Here is a 27079-nt window from a genome sequence, read left to right as displayed (position 1 = left end):
GGGTCTGTTTTGGTCACTAGGACACATTGTACTTTTTCTAAATCAAAAGAAAAGGATAAAGTCTGCTACAAATGCAAAATTTGCAGTATTATCCTTTTCATTTGAAACTCATAGCCTGGTTTGAGGTTGTGATATGGAAGCTGTGTTTCAAACTGTGTATCACTGAGGTAATAGATGTCCCTGGTCTAAGTGGATGAGAAGCAGAGTGGCAGGCGATTGGGCTGCTGGTATCCTGATGCCCTAATGTAGGAGAGCTAAATTCTGGAGGGACTAGTTGGGATTAAAGCAGTGGATAGGAACCTGTTCAGGGATAACTTTTTGGTAGTCTAACCAGATCCTTGATTCGTGATTCTTTCTTTCTTCTTTTAAAATATTTATTCATTTGGTTGCACCAGGTCTTAGTTGCGGCTCTCAGGCTCCTTAGTTGCAGCTCATGGGCTCCTTGGTTGTGGCATGCAAATCTTAGTTGCAGCATGCATGTGGGATCTAGTTCCCTGACCAGGGATCAAACCCGGGCCCCCTGCATTGCGAGCGTGCAGTTCTATCCACTGAGCCACCAGGGAAGTCCCTCGTGATTATTTCTTGAATGTTTACCATATGCTAGACACTGTTCTAGAAGCTGGGGATAGACAGTAAACAAAACTACAGTCTCTACTATCCTTGAACTTATAGTCGAGTGGGTGGAAACAGGCTGTCAGGTGGTGATAAATGCTAAGAAGGGGAATAAAGCTGGGCCAAGGGATGGTTGGGTGGTGCTATCTAGATAGGTTAGTGAGGGAATGTCTTTCTCATAAGCGTGCTTTTGAGCAGGGACCTGAGTCAAGTGACGGAGCTGGCCATGTGGATATCTGGAGGAAGATCATTCCAGCCCAAAGGGACAGCCTTAAAAAGACTGAATTGGAAGTGGGTCTGAGGAAGAGCAAGGGGGCCAGTGTGGCTGGCACTGGGGGACCCAGGGAAGAGTGGTGGGTGGTGGGACCAGAGAGTTGACTGGGGGGCCTTGCAGTGAGGGAGGTGGGAAGCAGTTGAAGGTTTTGAACAGAATGGTAATGTGATCTGACTTAGGTTTTAAAAGGATCACTCTGGCCACTACGGTGTTGAGCAGAGTGTAAGGAGGCAACAGAAAAAGCAGGGAGAGCTGGTAGAAGTCTATTGTGGAAATCCAGCTCAGAGAGATGGTGGTCCGCCTAGTGATGGAGGGCTGGAAATGGAGGGATGTCACTGATTCTGGATATATATCCTAGATGGAATCAACAGGATTTTCTGGTGGATTCGATGTGTAGTAAAAGAAAAAGAAAGGAGTTAAGGATTAAAGAAAGGACTCCAAGGTTTTCTTGTTTCTTTGTTTCCTGAGCAACTAGAAAAATGGAATTGCCATTTACCGAGATAGGGAGAAGCCGATTTGGGAGGGAAATCAAACTCTGGTTTTGGACGTGGACATTTGAGATCCAATCTGATATCCAAGTGGAGGTGTTAGGTAGATCATTGGTGTTCAAGAAGCCAGGTTAGGTATAAAGTGAGGCTCTGGTGGAACCTGAAAACTCAGTTCATTCCATAGGCTGCGTCCCGTTCTAAATAAGTGGTTAGAAAGTCTTCACCAGCCCTGACATCTTCTCAGCATGAGGCACGCTTCCAACTAGGGATTGCCTGGACCGTGGATGGAAAAGCTCTAGTCACTCCCCAGGTTTCAACCAGCAATTCATTACTCACCAGTGTTTAGCAAGTGCCTACCCCACGCCCAGCACTCTGCCAAATGTTGGGTATTCCATGGAGACAAGACACACTCCTTGTCCTCCTAGGATGTTCAGTGTTGTGGGAAATTAGGACAAGGGAAGGGAGATTCCGGTCCAATGCACTGGGCTGGAGAGTGAGTATAGGTCCTACTGGACTTAAAGGAGAGGCACCTAATCCAGCCTTGGAGGCGAGAGAAAGTGCTATCTAAGCTGACTCTGAAGGATAGCCAGATAAAGACATGAGAGAGGGGGTGGAGGGTGTTCCGGGGCGGAGAGAAGAGCATGGGTCAAGCAACGAAAACGTCTGTTCAGGCAAAGGACAGAAGTTCAGTTTAGCATGTATGGAGCGCAGAGTGAAGGGGCTGGAGGCGGAGAGCCGCAAGTAGTAGCTGGAGGACTAATTAAGAGCCCCACCATGAAGGATCTTAATGAGCAATGCTGGGACTTTATTATAAAAGCTACAGGAAGCCTTGGAGGAGTTTGAAGCAGAGGAAAGAGGCTGGTGTAAAGCATGGATTGGAGGGAGGCAAGCCTGGAAAGTGTTACATCAGGGGATGGGAGATTGTGGCAATTTCAGACTCACAGTGCCCTGAAAATCTCCTCTAAATGTGTCCATATAACATGAGACGAGGCCTGGGTCTGCTTTGCTGAAGCCCAGCTTAATGGGAGATGCTCTCTGAGAAGCTAATGACTTTGATGGAAAGGAGGTACCAGATGCCTACATTTTAATAGGAGGCCAAGGTAAGGGGCAGTTCTAGGATGGGACAGCCTCCAGGGAGGGCGAGCTCTACTCTGGGGGGTGGGGCTGGAGCCAAGATTGGAAACCAACCAGTTAGAGTTTTCTAAGCACCTCCTGCTTTATGTCCTGTGTGCTGCGCAGTATGTGTTTAGGACAGGGCCTGGAGTCCCTGTGGAGGTTCTGAGCGCTGGGTGTGTGTTTGGGAATGGATGCTTGTGAGGGAAAGTTCTCAGTCTGTGTTAATGTGCAAAACTGTGGAATGCATACTGACAAGTACATACCTGCAGTCAAAGGGGATATTCATTCAATATATGCTGTAAGAGAGCACGTGCCTTTTGATGGCCTGTCTCAGACAGAACAAGCTCTGGGTTCTGTTCAAATTTAGAGACTCTTCTGGTTCACGCTGCACACAGCAGGCACTCACATAGTTGTCAAACGAATGATTGTTTCCATTTTATTAAAGTTTGATCGTTTTAGGAAATATACAGGTTGGGTTACAAGTTTGAACTGGATGTTTTAAGAAAAATAAACTCACAGCCAGGCACCAACATCCATTTACAGAGTCTAGCAGTTTAAATCCTGGAATGGAATTATATACTAGCTGGAGTCCTATCTCATGTCAAAAGCTTTTGCTATTTCATTTCATTCAACAAACATTTACAGAACACCTCAGCCGGGCGGCCCTGGGTGTTGTTGCTGGAACTCATTTCCCTTGCCTCTGTGCCACCTTAGTCTGGGTGCTGCAATTAAAGCTTAATTATATGCTATCTTGTATTGTTCCTTAATTGTTGCATGTGCATTCATCTACTTCCACCTAGGCTGGATATTCCTTGGGGGCAGGGACTATGTTATAAACTTCAGGATAGGTGAGGGACTTAGCAGAGAGCTGAATCTGCGGAAGTGAGTAAACACCCACTGTTTGAGGAAAAAGGGAAACAGAACCAAAAGCTATTTGTGACTTGTAGTAATACATAATATATCATAAGATACCTTAATAATTAGGGCACATACATCGGTTGTTAATTAGGTAAAATATTCCTTTAATAATAAAATGTAAAATTCGAATCTGCATTTTCATGTTAAGGGCAGGCTTTGCATATTAATATAATTGCTGTGGTCCCCCAAATGCTTTCATTCTTGTGCTCTCGAGTGCAAACAAGAATGTTTCCTTGAGGATGAGAATTAAAAGGTAGAACCAGTCTTTAGTGAATTATTCGACGGCAGAATTAGCCTATAGCAGGATTTCTCAACGATGTCACTATTGACAATTCAGACCAGGTAATTCTTTGTTGTATGGGGCTGTCCTCTGCATTGCCGGACGTTTAGCAGCATCATTGGCCTATACCTATTAGATGCTAGGAGCACCACTACCCCCAGTTGTGACAATCAAAAATGTCTCCAGACATTGCCAAATGTCTCCTGGGGGTAAAATCATCCCCAGTTGAGAACTAATGTCCTATAGGAATTTTTTTTTTTTAGATTTTTTTCTTTCGTAACAAATGGTGGACGGTGGGGGAAGGGAAATAATATCTAGTGTTTATTTGGTGTGAGCTAGGCAGTATACCTATGTTTTTTATTTCATCTTACAGGTAAAGATGCTGAGGTTCAGAGAGATAAAAGAACCTGCTGAAGATCACAAAACTAGTTCAGCAGTAAAATCAGGATTGCAAACCAGGCTTGTCTGACTGCAAAGCCTTTAGTCCTTTCCTACACACTCCCCACTGCCTCTCTGCAGGAAAAACAGCATACCTCAAATTGAAGGTGACCTGACTGCAAACTCAACAAGTATGTCCAAAAATATTTTAAAACTTCTGGGAGGAGGGGATTTATTTCTTTTATCCATTAAACTTATTTGAATATTACTCTATATGCTCACACATATCGGTACTGGGGCTTCTCACTACCGTGTGGCTCTGGTCTTATCTCTGAAAAACACAGAGCAACACAATGGCTCAGCTTCAATTCTCCTTGTTACAAATTATACAAAAGCCAGAGCCTAACGGTGCCAAAAGCAACTGGTATTGTTTACATAAGGGCTGAAGACTAATAGTTAACTTTCTCTCACGTTAATTCCAGAAACAGCAAATAACGCCTCACTTTACAACTACAAACGAGTGAGATCGAGTAAAATGTCATAAAATGGAGAAGGCATTAAAGCAAAGGAAGATGGAAAGGTTGGTTCCAGCGTTCCCTCCCTCTCGCCTTTCGCTCACGCTCGGCGGCTCGGGGCGGCGCGGCCTGGGTCTCGACCGCCCCCGCCAAGCGCCCGTCGGAGGCGTCCGGAGCCCGCTAGCGGCATTTCCCGCCTTGGGGCGAGCTCGGCCTCTCTCGGAGAAGCCTGTCCCGGAGCCCGGCCTGGAAAAACAACAGCAAGAAACTTTGGCTCGGTGGCCGGTTCAGTGAAAACAGGCTAAGACTCAAGTTTGGTTCGGGGCTGCAGCCGCCGGGTCCGATTTGGGGGTGGGGGCGGGGGCGTCACCACTCGGTCAGGTTCAAGTGCGCATGTGCGCGAGGAGTCGCTCGGGCACTTATTGAGCGCCCACTGTCTACGAGCGGCCGGGGGTGTGTACGCCGGGCGCGCGCTGGGGGGGTGTTGGGGCGGGGGTCGCGGGCGCGCGTGGCCGGCGAGGCGCGCGCAGGCGGCGTGCGCGCGCGGCGCCGGGGGAGGGGGGCGGGGGAGGGAGGGCGGTGGGGGGGCAACGGAGGGAGGGCGGCGAGGGGGTGTGTCCCCCGCCTCGCCCCGGCGCTCGCTGGCTGGCGCGCGCCTCCGCTCCCTTCCCGGGCGGGGAATCCGGGCCGGGTTGTGGCCGCGGCCGCGTACGTGAGCGCAGTGTCCCGGAGAGGGAGGGCAGGCCGGCCAGGTGGGCGCGAACGGAGCCTCGGCGGGCGGGCGGGCGGCCGGAGCGGAGCCGGGCGGTGGGCCGCGCCGGGCGGGCGGGGGCCGCGGCAGCCGCAGCCCCGAGCCGAGCCGAGCTGTCCGAGCGGGAGCTGCCCGGCCCGCGCCACCGCTCGTGGCGGGGCGAGGTGAGCTGAGCGGGGACCTCGCGGCGCTGCAGCCCAGGGACGGGGGCGGCCCGGGAACTTCCCACGCTCCGCACGCCCGTGGGGGCCGGGCCGGCGACAGGAGGGCCCGGGAGGCGGGCGCCGCCGGGGCAGCGGCCGGTAGGGCCGCGGGGGCGCTGCGGCAGTGGCCGCGCCGGCCGGGAGAGGGTGGCCGCCCGCCCTCCCGTGCGCCGCCTTGTTTATCTCGCCCGCCGCCGGCGCTCGCCGAGGAATCCCCTCCCCAACTTTGAGCGCTGGCCGGGAGTCGCCTCTCCGCCGGAGGGTGACCTGCCCCCTCCCTGACCCTTTCCGGCCGGGCCGCCGGCCCAGTTCTCCCGGCGCCCCGCGCGTTCCTGCCCGCTCCGCCGAGCGGCCGGACGGGCGAGTGCCGCGCTCCGGGACGCGCGGCGCGACACACCCTCCACCTCGAGGACTGGCCCCCACCCTCCCGGTCCCCTTCTGCCCTTCTGTCCACCCCGCTTGCTTCTGCGCGTCTTCACCCTGCCTCTCCTCGCCGGCGGCCCCTGACCCTCCTCAGTACTGGCACTGTGGGCATGTGCGGTGCCCGGGTGGGGGCCTGGACTGGGAGTTTGTCATGTGCAATCTCAAAGGCAGCATTTTCTTTTCTGCCTGGGAATTCAGGGCTCAGCGCCTTCACTTTGGGACGGACGCAGTAACCTACAGAAGCCCACCTGCCAGGCGGCGAGGGGTCCCGCTGCCTCCTTGATTGCAGGCAGCCTGGGCCAATGCTCGGTGGCTTTGGAGCGCTTCTCGCAGGCCAGCGTTCTCATGCCAGGCGGCCAGGTGCAGGGGTTACCTACAGGCCATCGGTCCGTTCTTTACACCCGCTTTTCTAGGAAAGTGTATTTGGTGCATTTTGCCTGGAAGTGAGTGATCAACAGGTATTGAAGGCCTTTTCGACACCCTCCTAAGATGTTGTGTAAACAGAGGTTCTGGGTCTCAGGGAACTTGAAACACCAGGAAACATAGCAATTAAGTTCAACTCCACAGGTACCTCTGGGGGGCTGCTGCGTTCTCAGCACCATGCCAGGTTCTCTGGGAGATAAAAGACACTCAAGAAATCTAAGGCCTCAGAAAGCCTACTGACCAGGTAGAAGTGATTTGAGAGCTCAAGTTCAGATTAATGTGCACAGACTGCGTAAGTGATTGCAAATGCTGGGGGACAGGGGGACTGTCAAAGGCAAGGTCAGGGTTGGGGAATGGACTTAGAGTCCTAAGTTAGGAAATAAGTTATGCACGTGAAGGATAACCGGCAAAGGCCAAAGGCACGGGAGGAAGAAGTAACCGGTGTGAGAGGTCAGAAAGGGACTATGGAGGAGAAGAGGTTCAAACAGTTATCTCAGTGAGGAGGATGCAAAAGATACATGAGATGATTCCCTCCAGGGTTTATAACCTCGGGGGGCGGGGGGACAGAAAGACTTGAGCACGGGAAATAAGACCTCAAGATAGGGCACAATGACCTGGCAAACTGCGAGGTGTAGAATAGGTGCTGTTGGCGTTCAGAGAAGGAATACGGTAGGAATCACCAAAACTGTATTTCTGGAGTGTGAGACCTTTGAGATGGGCCATGAGGTGCAAATGAACATGACTTTTCCTGAGAGACAAGGAGATGGCCTTGGCCAGACCACGGGATGTTTCCTGAACAGTAGGAGATAAAGATAGAGAGGAACAATGGTTGAGGTTGTGAACGTCCTAGAAAGCCAGACTGGGGGATTGCATTTTACCTTGTGTGTACTGGGGAGATAGTAAAGGTTTCTGAGCCAGAGACTGATGTAACGAAAGGGTATTTGGGAAGATTTTTAAAAGTAATGTTAGGAGACAAATCAGTTAGTAGGCTGTTACAGTTGTGGAGTGTCCAGGGCTTGGACTGGGATAACTGGAAATGGAAGACAGGGTGGATTTTAGAAGCATTACTGTTGAAATAATCTGTTGACAGGGGCAGGGTGAAGGAAGGAGATGAATGGAAATTAATTCTTTGTGGAAATTGATTACACGCCAGGGCCTTGGAGCTGCTGTAGCTGGTAACTTGAGAAATCGGAAATGTGTGTTTTGGAGAGAAGTAATTGACACTCAGGCTGCAGGGACGTTTCTTGTGTTTGCCAAGACGTCGAAACATAGGTGTCCTGCTAGCAGCTGTGGCTCTGAGGTTGGTGGGAAACCAGGGTGTGTAGGGTGGAAAAGGCTGCCGAAGCCGGGGAGGGAAGGCACTCCGAGGAGTGTCTTCTTGGTCATGGGGTGGGGGGCAGTAGAGGATGCTCGTGAGGGGGACTGGGGGTCTGAGTTGGAAGGCTCTGTTCTGTCTTGCCATTCAGAAGATACCACCTGGTCCTGAACATGAATTTGGTAAAGCAACTCGGAGGAAATGAGGCTCCAAGGAGGATGGGCCACTTCTTCCGCTAACCAGGAGGGTGGGATTGGAGGTTGGAGGGAAGTAGAATAGAATTCACTAAGCACATACATTGCTGGGCTCTGAAATGACGTTGAATTTTGCTCTCCACCGAGACCTTCAGTCTAGTGCTGTTGTCCCCTTGTAGATGTGCATGGGGGAAGCAACAAGATGAGGGGGCAGCAAGATGATCTAAAAGAGGAAGGAGATTTTGGGCCTAGGGATAGTGCCTTTCCCAGGGCCAGGTCCCTCCTAACCAGAGAGAGCCCTTGCCAGTTCCCAGGAAGCCAGCGACCAGCCCGCAGAGTGGGAGCTGGGGTTTCTCCTGAGCTCTGAATTCTGCTTTCCTGTTGCAAGGGTGACTTAGGGTGATTTGCTGAACAAATTCCCTAAGCCTCAACTTGCAGCATCTGAGGGCTGGTGAATTTGAAGGGTGATTGCAAAAAGTTGCAGAATGAGCGAGAATGTAATTGCAGTTACTTAGCCTCCCTGTTTCTCTGAGATGCAGGATCAGTGAACTGGCAGGGGAAGCTGACTCGTGTGGGGAGAGGTAGCAGTCAGATATTTTTTTCTTTTTAGAGAATATATGACTGTCAAAAAAAAAAAAACAAAAAACGTTGCGTGAAGCACTGGTGGAGCTAATCTACTCGTTAGAGAGCGCTGTTTTCTACACTGTTTCGACCATGACCTACATTAGGAAATAAAATTTACATCATGACCTAGTATACTCAATCATGTATGTAAAAATCTAATTTAAGTTCATGAGTACTACCTCTTTTGCTTGGTGCAGTCTCCTCTGGTACTTTTATTTTCTATTCCATTATTTTTCATTTAAAAATGCTTATTGTTTCCCACTAAGTCGATGTAACCAGTCTGTAATGGATCGTAACTCACAGTTGGAAAAACAGCTATAGAGCATTTTCATATCTAGGAAGTACTTAGGAAGCTGCACCTGGGCAGAGCTACGCATAGTCGTGCTGGAGGTGGAAGGAAGCATGAGGAAGGGATTGAGGGATAGGAGAGATAGGATCCACCTGTGATTAAGGAGCAAGGCAAGATGACGAAAGGCCAAGATGAAAAATAAGTAGCCGTAGGGCTCAGGAGAAGGAGCCATGCTTGTTTGGCTTGGAAAAACTTTCTGGAATAGGGAAGGAAGTCTGGGAAGAACCCTTTGGGGTGTCTCATGGTGCCACACAGGTGGGGTGTGTATCACGGGCCACAGCTTGGAGTTAGGGGTGTACATAGTGTGCGGAAGAATGAAGAACAGAGGTCCTTGGGAGAGGAGGGAGCCGTCAGGCTGGACAGGTCGGTTAGGATCAAAGGGCGGTGGAAGGGTTGTAAACGGGAGGCCCGAAGAATGTGTTCAAACCTTCAGATGAGTTGTCATTGGGACCACGCAAAGGTCTTCAAAAATTAGGAGCAATCCAGAAAACCTCTGGAGTTGGGACTCTGGTAAAGAGTCGGAGCAGGCAGGTCTGTGCAGCTGAGTGGCGGCTGCCCGCTGTGGGCGGGAGATGGCCCGGGGCCCCCAGCCGTCCCAGTTCCCGTTCTCTCTGTTGCCTCAGTCCAGTCGAAGTCAATTCCCTGCTCAGCCCTGCAGGCCTCTGGGTTTGTGACCTGAGTTTTCAAGAGGCTCGAAGGCCAAATAGGGACTTTGGGATCGCGTCCCTGGCTCTGGGTGGCCACCGCAGGGATTCGGGTAGGAGTGTGACATGGAATCTTAGAGCCTTGTGTGCAAATGATTTGTTTTGGGCAGGTGGGCAGGTGAGGAGCACTTTCTGAGTTGCTGCCGGCTGGCACTGTGAAATATTTTTCTGATGACTGGAATGGTACTAATTAGAGACGGCTTTGGGCTGTATTCTCTATGGTGAAGCCAATTTCTAGCGACCCCAAGATCTCTCAGGCCTTGTCATTTTCCACTTCAGGCTGACCTGGTTAGCTGGTGGCTCCTGGCACGTATCCTCTGAGAACGATGTCGGGGTAATAACTTGGTGAGATGTGAGTCATGGCTGCCAAGTGCCGCAAAACATTAGATTCTCAGGAGCTTTGGTTCTGTGAGTCAGTAATAAAGGAACGGCAAGGAGAGGGGCTGTGTCACTTCTTATTTCCTTCTTCCTAGGATGGGCCCGGGGGTAGGCTTCCAGGATCCAGAGATTGAGAAGCCAGGATTCCTAGTGACCACGGGATAATTGGTTCAAGGTGTGAATGCAAATGACTCCTAAAAACGAGGCTGATTTGGGACCAGCTGAAATGAATAAGTTCAGATCTCTGTGGTCTGGAGACACTTTGGTTTACCCTGGGGGTCCATAACTACCTGTGATTCAGAGCCCTTCCCTGGGGGAGCCACAGGTGACAGGGACTGAATAAGAGCCACCCGGCTTTATACAGGTGCGCAGTCTGATTATTTTAAAATACAGGTTTGGGGGAAAAAAACGTAGAAACTGAAATGCTTTTTGCTTAATTGCTTGAAGAAGTGTGCCCTTAGGATGCAGGGATAATCAGAAGTCAGCCAGATCGTATCAAATTGAACCCATTGCCTCTTTTATGTGATGGTTACTGGGTCAGAGAAATGGTGCAGCAGCTATAGTACCCTTTGTCTTTAGTAAAGTACTTAACAATTTCTGAAGATATGAAGGTCCATATTAAATAAGTGGTAGAATGTGGGCTGAATGGTGTTATTAATTTAATTTGATAGTCATGTGCAAAAACTGTTAATTAGTGGCACCGAGTCAGCCTGGAAAGGGGTCTGAAAATGAGTGCCATAGGGTTCTGTTCTTGGCCTTGAGCTGTTCAACATTTATTCCAGTGTCGTGGATCAAGATACAGAAGGTATGTTTGTTGATGGCGTAGAGGTGGGAGGAATTGCTTATTTAGTAGATAAACCAAGGTTCAAAGACATCCAGAATGAGGGCCCAAATTTAAAAAAGAAATTCAGTAAGGGATAAACGTAAAGTCTGATTTAGTTTTTAACATTTGAATTGTAATGTTCATACATTCTGGTAGGATGATTCCGCTTCTGGAGACCACATCCAAAATGTAGATGATGCTTTGTGCACAGGGATTATTTAGAGGTTTTTTTTTTTTTTTCTTAAACTATAATGGAAAATTGGAAACAACCTAAATATCCAGTGGTGTGACTGGGCTGGAAGTAATCCGAAAGTGATTCCACTAATATTCCGTAATAGTGGAATATTATGGCCATTAAAACTAATGTTTAGGAATAATTTTAAAATAACATGGACAGATGTTTCTGCTAAAAGTTAAGGTGCATCTACAATATGATTTCAAATCTTAAAGAAACAAAGTGCATAGAAAATGACTGGAAGGAAATACACTAAAAATTCTAATACCAAAATACTAATATTGGTTACTTCTAAATGGATGAGTTGAGTGACTTTCTTTTTTTACATTTTAAATTTACTATTTGTATTTCTTATAGTGTGTATGTATATCACAGTGGAAAAAACACTACCATATATGTAAGTATATCTTTTAAAATATACTTTATTTTTTAGGCCAGTTTTATGTTCACAGCAAAACTGAGAGGAAGGTGCAGAGAGTTCCCACGTACTCCCTGCCCTCCTCACATGCACATCCCCCCACCATCAACATCCCTCACCTGATGGTACATTTGTTGTAATTAATGAACCTATACTGATGGGACATAATCACCCAAAGTCCATAGGTGACATTAGGGTTCACTCTTGGTGCTGTACATTCTGAGTTTGGACAAATGTACCCACCATTATAGTATCATATAGAGTACTTTCACGGCCCTAAAATCCTCTGTGCTCTGCCTATTCATCCCTCCCTCCCCACAACCTTTGGTAACCAGTAATCCTTTTACTGCCTCCACAGTTTTGCTTTTTCTAGAATGTTATACAGTTGGAATCATACAGTATATGGTCTTTTCAGATTGGCTTCTGTCACTCGGTAATGTGCATCTAATCTTCCTCCATGTCTTTTCGTGGCTTGATAGCTCATTTCTTTTTAGCACTGAATAATATTCCATTATCTGGATGTCCCACAGTGTAGTTATCCATTCACCTACTGAAGGACATCCTGGTTGCTTCCAAGTTTTGGCAGTCATTATGAATGAAGCTGCTATAGACACCCGTATGCAGGTTTTTGTGTGGACATAAATTTGCAACTCCTTTGGATAAATCCCAAGGAGGGCAGTTGCTGGGTCATATGGTAAGAGTGTGTTTAGTTTTGTAAGAAAGCACCAAACTGTCTTCCGAAGTGCCTGCACCATTTTGCATTCCCACCAGCAAAGAATGAGAGTTCCTGTTGCTCTATATCCTCACCAGCATTTGGTGTTGTCAGTTATCTGGATTTTGGCCATTCTCTTAAGTGTGTAGTGGTATCTCATTTTAATCTGCATTTCCCTAATGATTTGTGATGACATCTTATGTGCTGTTTTTGTTATCTGTATGTCTTCTTTGGTGAGGTATCTGTTAAGGTCTTTGGCTCCCTTTTTAAAATTGAATTGTTTGTTTTCTTATTGTTGAGTTTTAAGAGTTCTTTGTATATTATGGATAACAGTCCTTTATCAGATGTGTCTTTTGCAAATATTTTCTCCCAGCCTGTGATTTGTCTCTTCATTCTCTTGAACACTGCTATTTTAAAAACACTTTATCATTCAAGGACAGGATGGGTAAAGGACAGGATGATTCATTTAGTGACTAATCTTGAGTATTTACCTGCGTGTGTCAAGCACTGACGAGGTACTGGAGTCAAAAAAAGAAGACTCAGTCCCTGACCTGAAGTTGATGATCTGATTGGAAGGGGGAGACTGACAGGTAAACAGACAAGCACAGTGTAACCCTGGTGGTCCTCCAGGTGCTGAGGAGGGGGCAGATCATGTGGGAAAAAAGTTTTTTTGTTTTTTTTTTTTTGGTACACGGGCCTCTCCCGTTGCGGAGCACAGGCTCCGGACGCGCAGGCTCAGTGGCCACGGCTCGCTCTGCAGCATGTGGGATCTTCCCGGACCAGGGCACGAACCTGTGTCCCCTGCATCGGCAGGCGGACTCTCAACCACTGCGCCACCAGGGAAGCCCGGGAAAAAAGTTTTGAGATTGTTCTGTTCATGAGTTAAATGTGAGCCCTGAGTGGGATGAGGCTTTTTAGAAATTGAATCCCATTCATAACTGGATCAGAAATTCATCAGTCCAATCACAGGGTCTAGTTTTAATGACCTCTGCTGGTCATGTGACATTCGGAACACTGGGGAGCCATGATTTAAAAGAAACATGAACAAACAAGGCTTCGCCCACAGGAAGGAGACTAGGATGCTGTGGGATCAGGAATGACCGGAGTACATTCATGGGGTGGGTACACAGTAGCACTTTCAAATATTTTCGTGGTTATGAGGTATAGGAAAGAGTCGACTTGTTCATTTCTGCTCTGGTGTTGGAGTATGACCGATGGATGGGACAACTGCTTTATCCTCTCTAGCTTCAGATTCTTCTTCTGTAGAATGATTGCATTACATGATTCCTTATCCACTGAATGATTACACGAAGGTGATGAGCTTTAAGGTTCCTTTTAACCCTAAAGACTGGGAGAGCAGATTTCAGTTCTATCAGAAAAGGAATTTTCTTGCTGGCAGGCCTGACCAACAGTAGAAATGTCTGCCCATGGAGTAGTGAGCTCCCCATCATTGAAGGTGTTCCGGTTGGGCTGAATGCTGTGGATTCGGGGTGCTGTAGAGGAGAACAGGAATTAGGCTGGCCTCCAGAGTCCTTTCTAATTCTTGGGTTATTGTGTGATTTGTCAAAGCTGAAAGATAATGTGGAATATGGAATATGCCTCTAGTGTGTCGTACTGGGGTCAAATCATCATTTTAAGTTCTTTAAAAAAATGTTAATAAGTGGGTCCTAACATTTTCCAGAGATCTTCTGGGGTTATTTCAGAAAGGAGGAAGAGAACTATTCCAGGGTGGGTCAGGACTCAGTCTGTGGCCCCAGGGCTGCTGAAAATGGAATTTTGTCTTTAGGAAAAGCAAGAAGGTGGGCGTAGGGTGGAAAATGGCAAATAACAATAAATAAAACAGATCGACATATGGAAGACTAATATGTTTATTGGCCGGTTGTATTCAGTATAATGAATGAATCAAGATGGGGACCTTTAACTGACTCCTGGGTCCTCTGCTTGGCTGTGGAGGATCTGGGAGTGTCCTTGACCATCTCCTCCTTCATTTTCTCCACTGCAGATTTATATCACCAGGTGCAGCACGTTAAAAACCATCCCAACATCAGGGACGAGTCTGAACCTTGTGATTGCTCTGTAGGCTTAGTGAGAGAGGGAGCAAGAGACAGATTTAAAGAAACTTTTGTGTGGGATTTTCCAGGAACGCATATGTTTAGTTGCTATCCGACAGTAAATTTGTGGTTTGAATGAAAATTTTTTTGTTTTTGCACTTTTATTATTTGTAGCTTACACGTGGATGTTTAATTTTGCCTAAATTTTACTTAAATGTATGGTTTATTTAGAATCCACCCTGATCATTTAAAAATTTTAGATTTTCTTCCTGATATTTTTGGATTACTTCTTTTGCTGCTGGGGACACTGCAAGGGCTAAGTCACTTAGCAAACATTTCTTGGAGAAACTCCACAAGGAGAACAGAGGTTTATCTCATCTTTTGGAGAAGAACACAAGATTTCTGTCGCCAAGTGATTCATGCCTACATTTTGGCATTTGAAAAAAGTCAGTATTGGGCAAGAAAGTGCTCTCTTCATGTGGAGTAATTTCAGGGTGCACACCTAGGGGGCGTCAGTTTTCGATGTATGTAAAAAATGTAGGCAGAACTTGGTAATTGGAACTGAAGTTGGAAGTCTTTGTGCACTCGATAAGGGGCCCAGGCCGCCTTTATCTCAGTATCATTTGGGCCTCACACAGTGTATATGGAACGTCATCTGTGCTTTGTCGCATTGCTGTGAATCGGCTCCCTGGGCCACAGAACAGTGGGTATGGGAAAAACTTAGGGTATCATACTTTTTGTTTTTTAAGGCAAAATATGATAAGAAGTAACAGCTCTCAGCCTTTTTTGTCCTTTGAGTACTGGGAAGCCATAAAACTCTTTTAGTAAAAACAACCACACTCAGTGGTTGTTTTTCAAAGTGCAGGGGGAATGAAAAACTCCCTGTCCTCTATTTTTCTTCTGCCGAAAACGAATTGCTCCTGGTGCGCCGTTCTTAAATTCCTGTGTCCTCTATCCATTTTAATCTTGTTATCTATTTTTATGGTGACTGTCGCCATGGTACTTGTGCTCTTTACATAGCACAACAGAGATTTCAGATGTCTGATACGACAGCTCAAAGTTCTGCTGCAGCTAGCAGAGAAACTGTACTGGGGTAGTTTTTTTTTTTTTTTTAAATTGAGGTGTAATTTGCATACAGTGGAATGCTCAGATCTGAAATGTGCTGTTTGATCAGTTCTGACGAATGCATTTTGAGACAGAACATTTCCGTCACCTCCGAAGTGTTCCATGGGACCTTTTCCAGTGAATCTTCCCCCCGATTGGAAGGACCACAGCTCTGATGTCTATCACCCTAGGTTAGTTTTGCCCTACCCTAGGTCCTTAATATTAGAATTTTGTGTTTCTAAGGACTTTTCACGTAGTGTCTTGAAGAGGTGGAGGTGGAGGAGTGTCTGTGTTGAAAAGTCAGCATTCTGTGTGGTTAGGTGGCCCCGGGGGAGTAAATGATATTTTGGAGCTTTTCTAATGTGGTGGTCAGAGTCTTCCTTCTCATTAGCCCACAGGATCTGGATTTATGTTAGAAATCCTGATTCCCGGATGGAAGAGTCGGAGGCACAGCCGGCTAGGCCTGGTGTGGGTTACGTGTGGTTGGGCGAGGGCTGCCATCATTGGCAAGTCCGCATGTGTGCGTGCGTGTGCATGTGCGTGCGTGCGTGTGTGTGTGTGGTGTTGGAGAGCTGGAATGCTCAACTAGAAGAACTGAAATCGCTCCTAGGACATCCCTTTGAATTACCCAGAAGTCCCCTGACAGGCCTTTCTCTTTTTTCTTGCCTCTTCCTTGAACTAGTGTATAAATTGAACGGTCCACAGAGTCACAGAGTTGGGCTTCTAATATTGAAACAAGATCTGTGTTGCAGAGCCCACTGCTTTGCACTGCTGAGCGCTCAGCCTCCCAGGAAGCGTGTGTGAGATTGGAGTAGAAATTGCCCCCAAACACGTGACTGAAATGTACGGAGCAGGGTCAGTTTCTTGCTTTTTTAAAAAAAAATTACATGGTGAAATGCAATTTGCATTACACAAGTACTACTTGAACACATTCTCTGTAGGGGAAAAAAAAAATGCAAACCTTCCAGAGCAAACAAAATCTTCCTTGACAACCACTCCTAATCCCAGCCCTTCCCCAGAGGTTAACCACTGTTACGAGTTTGTTGGTATTCTCCAAATGCTTAACATACTTGCATTTATACCTAAAGAACTTAAAAGAAGCTAAGTGCACTGGGAGTACTAAGTAGTGTGCTGGCCCCTTCCACCCCACGACATCTCAGGGATGGCTTCCTGTCAATATGTATAGGTCTTATTGATTTTGTTTAACTCCTGCATAGCCTTCCTTAGAATCAGAAGGCTAAACTGTTGGTTGATTTAGCCTAATTGATGGCCATTTAAGTTATTTCCAAATCCCCTGCTGTTACAAACGCTGTTACAATAAACATGGCCTTACATGCCTCTTTGCCACACACGTCAGTGTTTCTCTAGGGGAGATCCTGAGAAAGGGGACTTGCTAGGGAACAGGGTACATTAATTTTAAATCTTAATGAAGACCCATTACAAGGTCAGTTCCAAGCTTAGATTTAACGCAGGCCGGGCATACATGAGGTGGGCTCAGACACGAGGCAATTGTTTTCTAAGAATGGGGCAGGCTTTAGGGTGTGCGAGTGTGTGGCCCCATGCTTCAACACGGTTTGGCTGGAAGGGTGGGTGTTGGGAAGGGCTCCGCTTAGCCCCACAGTCAATTCTGTCTGGCCCCCTGAGGACTTTGGCCTGCGTGTTGGAGAAGAGTCCCTGGATGAATGAGCAGCGGTGGTGGACTCTGGATGGTAAATTCTAAACCCAGTTCGTTCCCTAGCTGGAGATCTCCAACGCGTCTGTGATTCTTCTCCGTCCGTCCTTAGAATACGGAGTGTGGCCTCACACTAATTATACAGCACAGATCTATGAATGTCACTCTGGAGCGTGTTAAGTGCCTTAATAAACAAGTGCTGGGTGTTTGATGCAGGAGAAGCTCAGCGAGGCCTGAAGTTCTCTAAGGTCAGGGTCTGAAGCTGAGGCTCCGTCATTCTTCTGTTCAGTTCATCGGCAAGAGCCTGCACGTGTGTCGAGTACCGGCGGATTATTTAGAACGCTGGTGTTTCGGTTCTGCGGCTCCCCCTGCCCTGGGTTTCTGGTGAGTCGGTGCTGCCCTGTGTGCTGTGTAGGTCTGCACGGGTGCATGTGGATCCAGATCTGGGACAGCTGGAACCCGGGACTGAGCGTCAGATTTGGAGAGTTCTCGCAGAGGATGGTCACGCTCCGCCTCGGGGAGGCCGGCCAGTGGGCCTTGAGCCACCCTGGGCAGGGCACCAAGATGGAGATTTCAGCTGAAAGAGGAGGGCAGGGTTGGGACCTGTGTGCTGAGAGCAAGGTGAGGGGCCGGGTCACGTGGGCTCTGCTTTGGGCCACGGGGCAGAGCCGGCCGGCTGGGTGCTGAGCTCTTGAAGCAGGGAGCCCTGCGGTTGGTTCACCGTGGCCAGCTGGCCTCTGAATGGAATATGCTGGCTTTCTCGGTTCCCCTGTCTTGCCGAAGTCAGTTCTGTTGAGATTTCAGTTAATCAGCAGCTCACCCGTGGTCAACTTCTTGATTCCCTTTAGAGTCAGTTGTGTTACTGGTTCGGGTTGAATATCCTTTTGCAACCTCAGTTTCCAGATGCCAGCGGGACAGTGGCTCCTAAGCTCTCCGAGTGGCCCACCGTGTCATTTACCTGTCTGGTGCTGGTCTGAAATCGGGGAACAGGGGAGGCAACACATCTGTTGAGATCCTTTCCCATGCTGGGCACTGTTCTCATTTTTCACGGCAAGGCAGGAAACCGAGGCTCCGAGGTGGTGGCTTGTGGCCGAAAGTCACACAGGTCCAGGTGATGGGCTGCCACGAGCCCTTTTCCTGGAGAGGCGTCCTCGGCAGTGTGCCCGGGGTTAGCTTCTCTTGCACATTCTGTTTCTATTTTGAGGAGCCAGTTTTAGTTGCTCAGGTGTATCCAGACTTTTTTTTTTCCCCTCAGCCACAGCATTCCTGGGGGATGGGAAGCATTCCCGCTGGTGCTGGGGGAGATGCTGCAATCCCAGGAGATCAGAGCAGTCTCCCGGGAGAAGGTGATAGAGTGACAGCCTGAGGAGCCACTGCCATCCTGAAACAGAAAGCCTGTACAGTCAGCCGGGAAGTCAGAAGGGAGGGAGAAGTTGGATTAAAAGTTGATCTGTGGAAGCCTGTTATCGCCCTTCTGGCTAGACACGTCTCTTCCCTTGGCTGGTCAGCCATCCTGGTCTTGGAACGAATTCTGGCACCCAGCTCTTATTTCAGGTTTTTAAATGTTATCAGCCACTAGAACGTTCTGTCATCCCAACAGCACGTGTTTCTTATCTTATGACTTATAACTGCCAAGATTACACTTTTATTTCCCACTGGCTGGTTTGGCATCGGTGGCTCCCAGATGAGACTTGGATTCTGGAGGGGTATTTTGGGCACCTTGATCCCTTCCCACACCTGTTTCTCTCTTCTGGTTTGGTGTCTCTAGTTGGCCCATCCTGTCTGCGTGTGCATGGTTTCTCATCTATAATTTTGCATCTCCCACTCCTGGCCCGGCCCCCGGACCAGGTGGTTCCTTTCTCGGGCACCTGCAGCCCTGTGTGCTCTGATTATCCACCCCTGTAGAGGGCTGCTGCCTTTTTATTACCTATTGATTCCAGCCGGGAAAGTCACCAGGTGGCTCTCACCTTCCCTACAACTGCCGCCCCCCCACCGTCTGTTTATTTAGCATAGTCAGGGAATGTGACTATTCATTCAAAGGACTGTTGAGTTCCATATAGTTTTTCTGCTTTAACCACTTCAGTGAAAAAATAGAACCTGCATTTCTCTGCCTTCAAAGTGGGGAGAACGTAAGGGGCCCTTTTCTTGTATCTCGGGGTTGGCACCTCAGGCATCACGATTACAGAACTTTTCTGGCGTGTCCACTCAGGGCCTTACACTAATGGGTCCTGGACTGTTAGGCGTTTTAAGTTCTCCCCTCTGTGTTTTATATTTTGGGGGGTGGTTCTTTTGTTGCCAGCTTTCTCTTTTCATTATTGTAAGTGCCTCTAACAGATCCCTTCTTCCCGATGAAACTCACGCTGTCTTCCTCACAGCGTTCGTTGTGAGGATCAGACAAGGCCGTGTGAAGGCATTGGAGCTGGGAACTCTGGAGCCCTTCCCCCCGAGCCCCTGTCCTGCTGCTGGGTCTCCCCTTGAGGGGAAGAGAGAACGAGTCCAGGGAGGGGCCGGGAAAGCTGCAGACACCCCAGCTGGCTAGCTCGGGCAAATCAGTGGCCTTCTGGAGGACCCTCAGTTTTCTGAGCTGTAAAATTGGGATTAAATTGTCCCTCCCTGTTTCCTTGAGTTGCCAGGAGGTCAGAAAAAAAAAAAGGAAGCCTCGAATGTGTGTATCAAAGTGACTGTAAACCCAAATGCCATTCAGGCATTCGTTGGCGGTTAACGTTCAGGTTGGAAGCTTACCCTGCAAACTGCTGCAGGGAACTGTCAGTTCTCGGAGGCTTGTTCTTGCGGAGATACTCAGCTCCTGGCTGGCTCCCTCCTTCCTGCTGGCTCTGGGTAAGATGCTGAGTCAGCAGTCATGCATCTCTGTGCCTCCTGCGTCTCACATAGTTTTGGTACAGCCAAATCAGGTTTAACCACAGTGCAGGCACCCACATGTATACACATGCGTGCGTGCCCCGTGCACGTACGAAAACAGTGCTGGATCATCTCTCCCTCTCACATGGCACGTTCGTAGGCATGCTTTTACTTATCCCTGCTTCCTTATAAAGCATTCTCTACCTGTTTTCAAGAAAACACTGCTATCTTAGAACCGAGTCTGAAACACTGAAGCGCTACTAAGACGCTATGACTGTTCTTCATTTTTAGGCGAGCAGCAGGTCTTATTTCTTACAACACATTATTTTTTAAATGTGGGGCTCTCCTCACCTATGGGAATAGCATCTCTTCAAAATCATAAATTTGATGGGATAAGCAAGGGCTTGCCGTCTAAGGGAGATGCAGTGCGTCAGAACTGATAGAAGTAGTTACAGATCACTGAGCCCTGTGTGCCCAGTACTGTGCTAAGAATTGTCTTGTTTCATACGGAGTAGTGTATGCACAGCAGAGCAATGAATAAAGTGCACTGGTGGTTTTGAAAGCAAATGGGGAGCTAGGTGTGAAGGAAGGGGAAGTGTAGTTCTGGGCTGAACTGTGAAAATGCTTTCCTTCCCTGCCGGCCGTGCAAACAGAATGGTCTCTTTTACTTGATTGAATGGCTGTTGTGCAGTCAGACCGACAAAAGTATTTGTTGATCAGGGTCATTTGTTATTTGCTGGAGAAAATTCAGTGTAACCAGATCAGGTGACCTATTTCTGTGGCCCATCTGCTGGGATATGAAAATAGCACGGCTATTTGGGGCCCTTATTTTCTCCTTCCATTTTTCTGTTACATCTATTACTCAGATGATGGTAGTCTAAACTATTATACATCGAGGCAGTGTAATCCAGTTTTTGTGGGGTTTTTTTGCGGTACGCGGGCCTCTCACTGTTGTGGCCTCTCCCGTTGTGGAGCACAGGCTCCGGACGCGCAGGCTCAGCGGCCATGGCTCATGGGCCCAGCCGCTCAGCGGCATGTGGGATCCTCCCGGACCGGGCCACGAACCCGTGTCCCCTGCATCGGCAGGCGGACTCTCAACCACTGCGCCACCAGGGAAGCCCTGTAATCCAGTTTTTAAAAACCTTCAGACATTCCACAACTAAAGATCCTGCACGTGGCAACGAAGATCCTGCATGTTGCAACTAAGACCCGGCACAGCCAAATAAATAAATAAGTAAATAAATATTTAAAAAAAAAAAGCTTCAGAAGAAGACAACAATTAGAATGACCTGAGAATCCAAATGGTCCTTCTCTGAACAGCTGATTTAGAAATCTTGGTATTGAATCAATTACTAATATGCTCAGTGCTGTGATCTTAAGCTCATATCATGAAAACCTAAAATGCATACCACACATTTAAAAAATGGTATAACAGGACCTGATGTATAACTTGAGAGACCTAGATGTTTTCGTGCAGGCCCTTGGCTACCCTTGGAGGTTTTTCTGTCCAAAGCCAGGCTGGGAAGAAAATCCTCTGGGAAGAAACGGTCAATATATGCTCAGTGAAGTGAATTTTTTTTTTTTTACTTTTTCTGGAGAAGACACCCCAGAAGAAAATAAGGCTTAAGAAACTACCAGGCAGCATTTGGGTGGTGATGGTGGAGTATGACAGCTTACCTCTTTCTGCCAAGGTTCAGATAGCAAGGACCACAGATGCATTTGCATATAGTCATCAATATGCTGTGGACAGACATGGCATCTCTCAACAGAGATCGTCCCTGGCCAAGAATTGCTAAAAAAGAATTGTTTTGGACAAATGAATTGTCCTATTCTCCACTGAGTTCTGTTATAAAATAAAAGATGTGGTGTGCTGTAACATTTTGACCTTTGCATGAGCTTAGAATGTCACATTGAAAAAGAAATGAAGTTAAAACTTTACAGATTTAAAAGAAAATATTAGGGACTCCCCTGGTAGCGCAGTGGTTAAGAATCCGCCTGCCAGTGCAGGGGACACGGATTCGAGCCCTGGTCAGGGAAGATCCCACATGCCGCGGAACCACTAAGCCTGTGCGCCACAACTGCTGAAGCCCGTGTGCCTAGAGCCCGTGCTCCGCAACAAGAGAAGCCACTGCAATGAGAAGTCCACATGCCGCAACTAGAGGAAACCCGCACACAGCAACGAAGACCCAACGCAGACATAAATAAATAAATAAAATTAAAAAGAAAACATTAGCAACTTTCTGATAAAAGATTAAGAATGATATGCAAAATATTAGCCAAAGAACCCAAAACTCAAATCGATGTTCTGTGCGGTGGTTACCTGGGGAGATCATAGAGTAGAAAGCTTAAGGTTAGTGGAGAACCTGAAACTCTTGGAAGAGGAGTAATGCCCGGCACCTTGGTCCCTAAATTGTTCATTAGAGAGGCAGCAAAGCACCCACGCTTCGGCAAAGGGGAGTCTTACCCCAGACTTCACCCATCACCAATACCCCCATTAGTTGTGTAATGAATCAGTTTGACTTTATGACCTGTGTCCTGGAAGTGCTACTCGGTGACGTCATGGCCTGTTGCCATGGGAGGTAGGAGAGAGTACCCGTTGAGCGTGAGCGCATGCGCGTGCACACACACACGGATGTGCTGAGACCTGGGATTCTCCGGCAACAGTGACATGTCAAATGGCAATTTGCAACTTAGAACCACAGAGAGGGTTTGTTTTCCTATTCTGTCGGTCCCAGTTATTTAACTGATGGCAGATGTCCTCATTAAGGGCTATTAGCGCATCAGAAGATGTTTGCTGAGCCTGGAGAAGGTCTAACCTCTTGTACATGGACCAAAATACATCTTCTCGGGTAGCCAACCCCTCCCTGTGGGTGACAGTGGTGGGGTGAGAAGCAAAGAGTACTCGGGATATCTTAAAACTGTACATCAGCCAGGAAGTCTTTTTTAGCATGAGTTATGTTTCGGTCAAGGACTTCGTAAGTCGAGAATGTAACATTGTAAAGCTGGATTTGACTATGTGTTGAAACACTGTTATTGTTACCCTGAAAAAGATGTTTCTTGATTTCTCTTTGCCGAACCTGAACCATGTGGCAAGTTAGGGGCTGGCTGGTTATTATCAACCATCAATAGCTCCCAAGAAAGAAACCAATAAGGGGGTGAGTTCAAAGTAGAGATCAGGGAAGAAAGATTTGAAGGAAGCGGTGGTTACATTGGTAGAAACATGCTGGGAGGGGGTTGGGACCCTCAAGCTAAGGTATAAAGTAACAGGCCGTCCTGGAAAGTCCCTCTAGAGTCTACATTAACCTGGATCCTCTTCCTGCCTGCATGGCAGACCTCTGTAGGTGCTTGAATTCACTTCCGAATCTTCCAAATCCCGAAGGACTTGAGGGATGGTGTTATCTGTTGAGCCATGTTCCTAATGTAATGCTGATCAACACACCTGACCATCCCGCCCAGCCTACATTTAATCTAGATTCATGTTTTTTCACTCCCATGCTATCAATCCTCAGTATAAATTTGGCTAAGATTTCCCTTAACTTTTGGGATTGATTACATTATCTCTCTGCACCCTCTCAGAGGGCAATATTGTGTATAAAGGTCTTCCCAAACTGCTAAATGATTAACAGTGACCTGGACTGTTGAACAAGGTTGGAGGAAAGCATTGGCCTTTATTTTGTAGGTGGGAGGCTAAGATGCAAGTGGAGAATGGGTTTTCAAGGAAAGAAAAAGCACACAAGGAGACTTGCAGGATTGGGAGCTGTTTTTTTGTTTGTTTGTTTTGCTTTTGCTTCTTTTTTTTTGTTTCCTGTAGAGGTTCACTGACATAGGGGAAAAAAAATACCATGTAGGTGAAAAGCAAGCTTGAGTGTTTTATTTTGAGAGATCTCACACCTATTGGAATAATGGTAGGATCAGGCCCTTTGACACCAGATAGACATGAGTTCAGTCCCTAGTGGCTGCCTTTCCTGGTTGTGTAGCCTTGGCAACCTATCCTCTCAGTGGCTCAGTTTCCTCATCAGACATAAAAGACCATATGTTTATCTTAAGTCGCTCTGAGGATTAAATTAGATACAATTTGCGAAAGCTGGTGCTATTAGGCATTTAATAAAGGTAGTTTCCCTTCCTTCTTTCTCTTCTGCTTTTAAAAATTAAGATTTGGGCGCACTATAAATAAAACAAATAATAAAAGGTATTTCAGGGTGGAATTCAGGCCAGTTAAAGGTGAAAGGCCAGAGAATGCATGTGGGAAGAAGCCGGAAGTGGGCAGGTTCACCAACTGTGCAAATCCAGCAGGCTTTGGAAGGTGCAGCTTCACAAAGCAAATAAAAAGCGTTCTTTACATTAAAAAAAAAAACAGACTTAACAAAAACATCGTCAGAGTCTGTTAGCCAAATATTTCAGGCTCCGTCTGGAAGCCCAGGAATTTTGGAAATACTACCCTTTCTTCATTTCAGTGGTAGAAACCTCAAACTTCCTGCTGTGGAAAGTGGGGGTGGCCACTGTGTTTTTTTCTTTCTTTTTGTTTTTTTTTTTTTGGGTCAAGAGCAGGATTGTTTCTTTCTCTGGATGGATGCTGCCATCTGATGTCTCTAAGTGGCACTGTGGCTTCACTTCTAGCTCAGCGACATTAAACTGAGGGTTTGAGATTCTTGTTTCTGGCTTGAGGCTTCGAGGACGGTGGTAGGTGACTGAGTTTTTAAAACCAAATTAGCACCAAATCAGCTTGGACATTTTTTTTGGTAGTGGTAAAGAATTTACTCCTTACGTTTTTATTCCTTTTGATGACATACATAGTAAGGCTTTCCAGTAGAGTGTTACTAAGTATAAAGTCACCAGACACCTAGAGAGGAACTCTGTAGGATGCTGTGATTTTGACCTTTTTCTTATCTCTTTGCTTTCTAGGGAATTCATGGTGGAGATACCATACTCTCTGATTCTAGCCCTTGAAGCTCTGAGTAAAACACTGATAAAAATGTGCCAAACCCTTTTCCTCTGTATTTGCGACTTTATTCTTAACTTTTAAACTTATTTTTACCCTTCACGTTTTGTTATTGTGGAGATGTTTGCTGAGCATACTTTGCTGGGATGGTTGGGAAGGAGGCCAGGAATCGGGAGACGAGAAGATGGCATGGGACCCAAACGAAGCCCCGAGGTACTTCTGGACAAGGGTGAAAAGTAAAGAAGGTTTATGGAACTATTCAAAGAAAGTTTGAACCCATAGCTATGGTGCAGTTTTCTCCTGGCGTGGGTGCGGCCAGGGGCAGAGGGGTGGGAGGGAGGAGAAAGGCCGCTGGAACAGTCTCTGGAAATGCCAAGCTTAATAGACAGGGGTGGAGTTAGCCTGATGGGAATTCCAGGTAGGGGAACAGTGTTGGTATTGAGTCTATGAAAATCCTAGTATTTTACACCTGCCACGGCACCGGGGATATGCTCTGTACAGATCAGTTCCTCGACTAAATACTGACTGGAGAAGTGAGTTAACGAGGGAACAGGGCACCTGGGGCAGCAGAGATTCGGAGTGTGCTACGGTACCCAGAGGGAATGAGCCGCAGGGTGGCTGAGGAGCTCCGAGCGCTCTGGAGAAGGGGCAGCGTGAGTTCGCAGGGTGCCAGGTCTGATTCTTCCCCTTCCGCCAGCGGACCCAGCAGGCCTGGGAGCAGCTGTGGCCCAGGCCTGGGAGCAGCTGTGGCCCCTGGTAGCGATCCACCCCTCGAGCCCTGTGCGGATGCGAGGCATTCTGGTTTCTGGGGGTGAAGGGACTGCAGAGTTCTGACCTGTTGTTGGGTGACCAGTGGAAGTCAGTTCTTGGAGAGGAGTTGGTGGGAATGAAGCTGCTGACAAGGGCAACCAGTAGCCTGAGGACCAGGGGAGGGAACCAGGGAGGAGGGTATGCCAGGGGTTGTGAGCACAGAGATTGACCCTCTGGTGCTGGGCAGTACCTTGTGACCCAGGTCATGACATGGACAGCAGAGATGGAAGTCAGTGGAGTCCAAGGAGGTGAGAATAGGGAAGTAGAGGCCATAGGTCATGGGCCCCAGGCAGAGGGTATTTGGAAAGAGGAGGGAGAGCATGGTGTCCTCCTAAAAAGACACAGACTTTGAAGTCAGTAGGTCCTGAGGGGCCCTGATTTGGCCTTTTACCCTGACCTTGGTCAAGTCTTTTAACCTCTCTGGGTCTTTGTTTTTTTGAGAACAGAATAAGGATGGACACTAATGGTACCTGTGGAATGAGAGAATGTCAGTACCACACTTAAGAGTCTAGCACGTAGGAAATGCTCTTCAGTGTTAGGTATGAATACAATGTCTACACATAAGTGAGGTGTTAAGAGGTGAGCTGTCCAAATAACCTGGGGGTTATATCTTATTACCTAACGGGGGAGGGGGGGAAGGGATTATTCATCATCTTTTTAAGAACATGAAAGGTTAGTCTAATACAGAATTATTTAGAAGCCTGTGTCCAGAGGGCTTCTACTGGAACGTTCTCATTGCTCCTTGAAGGTTGATAAGGGGAGTATTAGCGTTGTGACTTACAGATGAGGAAACAGGCTCTGAGTGGGGTCCACAGTGCAGCCTGAGGCAGATCTACTGTGTTTTCCCTGCATCCTGCTTAGCAGGGAGGCTGTGGATCAGGGGTGGGATTTCCCAAGAGCAAGCTCGTTGACTGTTTTGAATCTCTGAGGTCCCATAAGATTGACTTCCTCTTTTTTGGAATGGTGTAGGCACATGAAGGTCAAGGAGTGTCCCCCCCCCAACCCCTGCCCTGGGGCTTAGAGAGTGCTGGCTGGTTAGAACCCCGCCTCTCAGGCAGGAGGATTTTGACTAAAGGAGCATCACACCAAGCTTTCTGGTGTTGTCTCCTTCTTAGCTCTTCTTCCCTATAAAATGCAGAGGACAGCGCTCCCCAGTGCCCTGCTTTCTGGAGTATTATGCGTGGGGGTGAGCTGATGCCTCTGAGCACGCAGAAATGATGTGTGCCGTTTCCAGAGCAGCTCCTGTCCATCGTGGGGTGACCGTGCAGAGGCCTGGAATGGTTCTCCTTGGTCCGTGTCAGGGCTGTGGCTCTGCGTTTCCATCAGCCCTGAATGCTCGAGTGGCCTGAGCCCGGAGCCTGTGGGGGGCAGGGTGCAGGCAGTTGGGAGGCGCTGAGAAGACCTGGGTTTGGAGTCAGGAGACCAGATCTCGTTCAGGCTCTGACACCAACTACCTGTACCGCCAGGAATAAGTCGCTTAAGCTCCCCCACTTTAGTTCCCTCAAGTGGAA

The 27079-nt window shown here is 47.8% G+C and overlaps 1 protein-coding gene across 2 annotated transcripts in view; it reads left to right on the top strand.

Annotated features, from left to right (window-relative positions):
• The first annotated feature begins 4557 nt into the window (after positions 1-4557).
• The window catches only part of ZNF395 (zinc finger protein 395), a 39764-nt gene continuing 17242 nt past the window's right edge, over positions 4558-27079 (top strand). The window contains exon 1 of one of the 2 annotated variants that reach the window (XM_082656520.1): positions 4558-4646. In XM_082656520.1, coding sequence (XP_082512646.1) covers positions 4612-4646 — 35 coding nt within the window. In that variant the 5' untranslated portion in view covers positions 4558-4611. Of the gene's footprint in view, positions 4647-5374; positions 5497-27079 lie in introns of those variants that run through there. The other variant, XM_082656521.1, reaches the window with a different exon arrangement.

Source organism: Grampus griseus (genome assembly GCF_964374135.1).
Source record: "Grampus griseus genome assembly, chromosome: 6".
NCBI lineage: Eukaryota > Metazoa > Chordata > Mammalia > Artiodactyla > Delphinidae > Grampus > Grampus griseus.
This window is presented reverse-complemented; position numbering and strand designations above follow the sequence as displayed.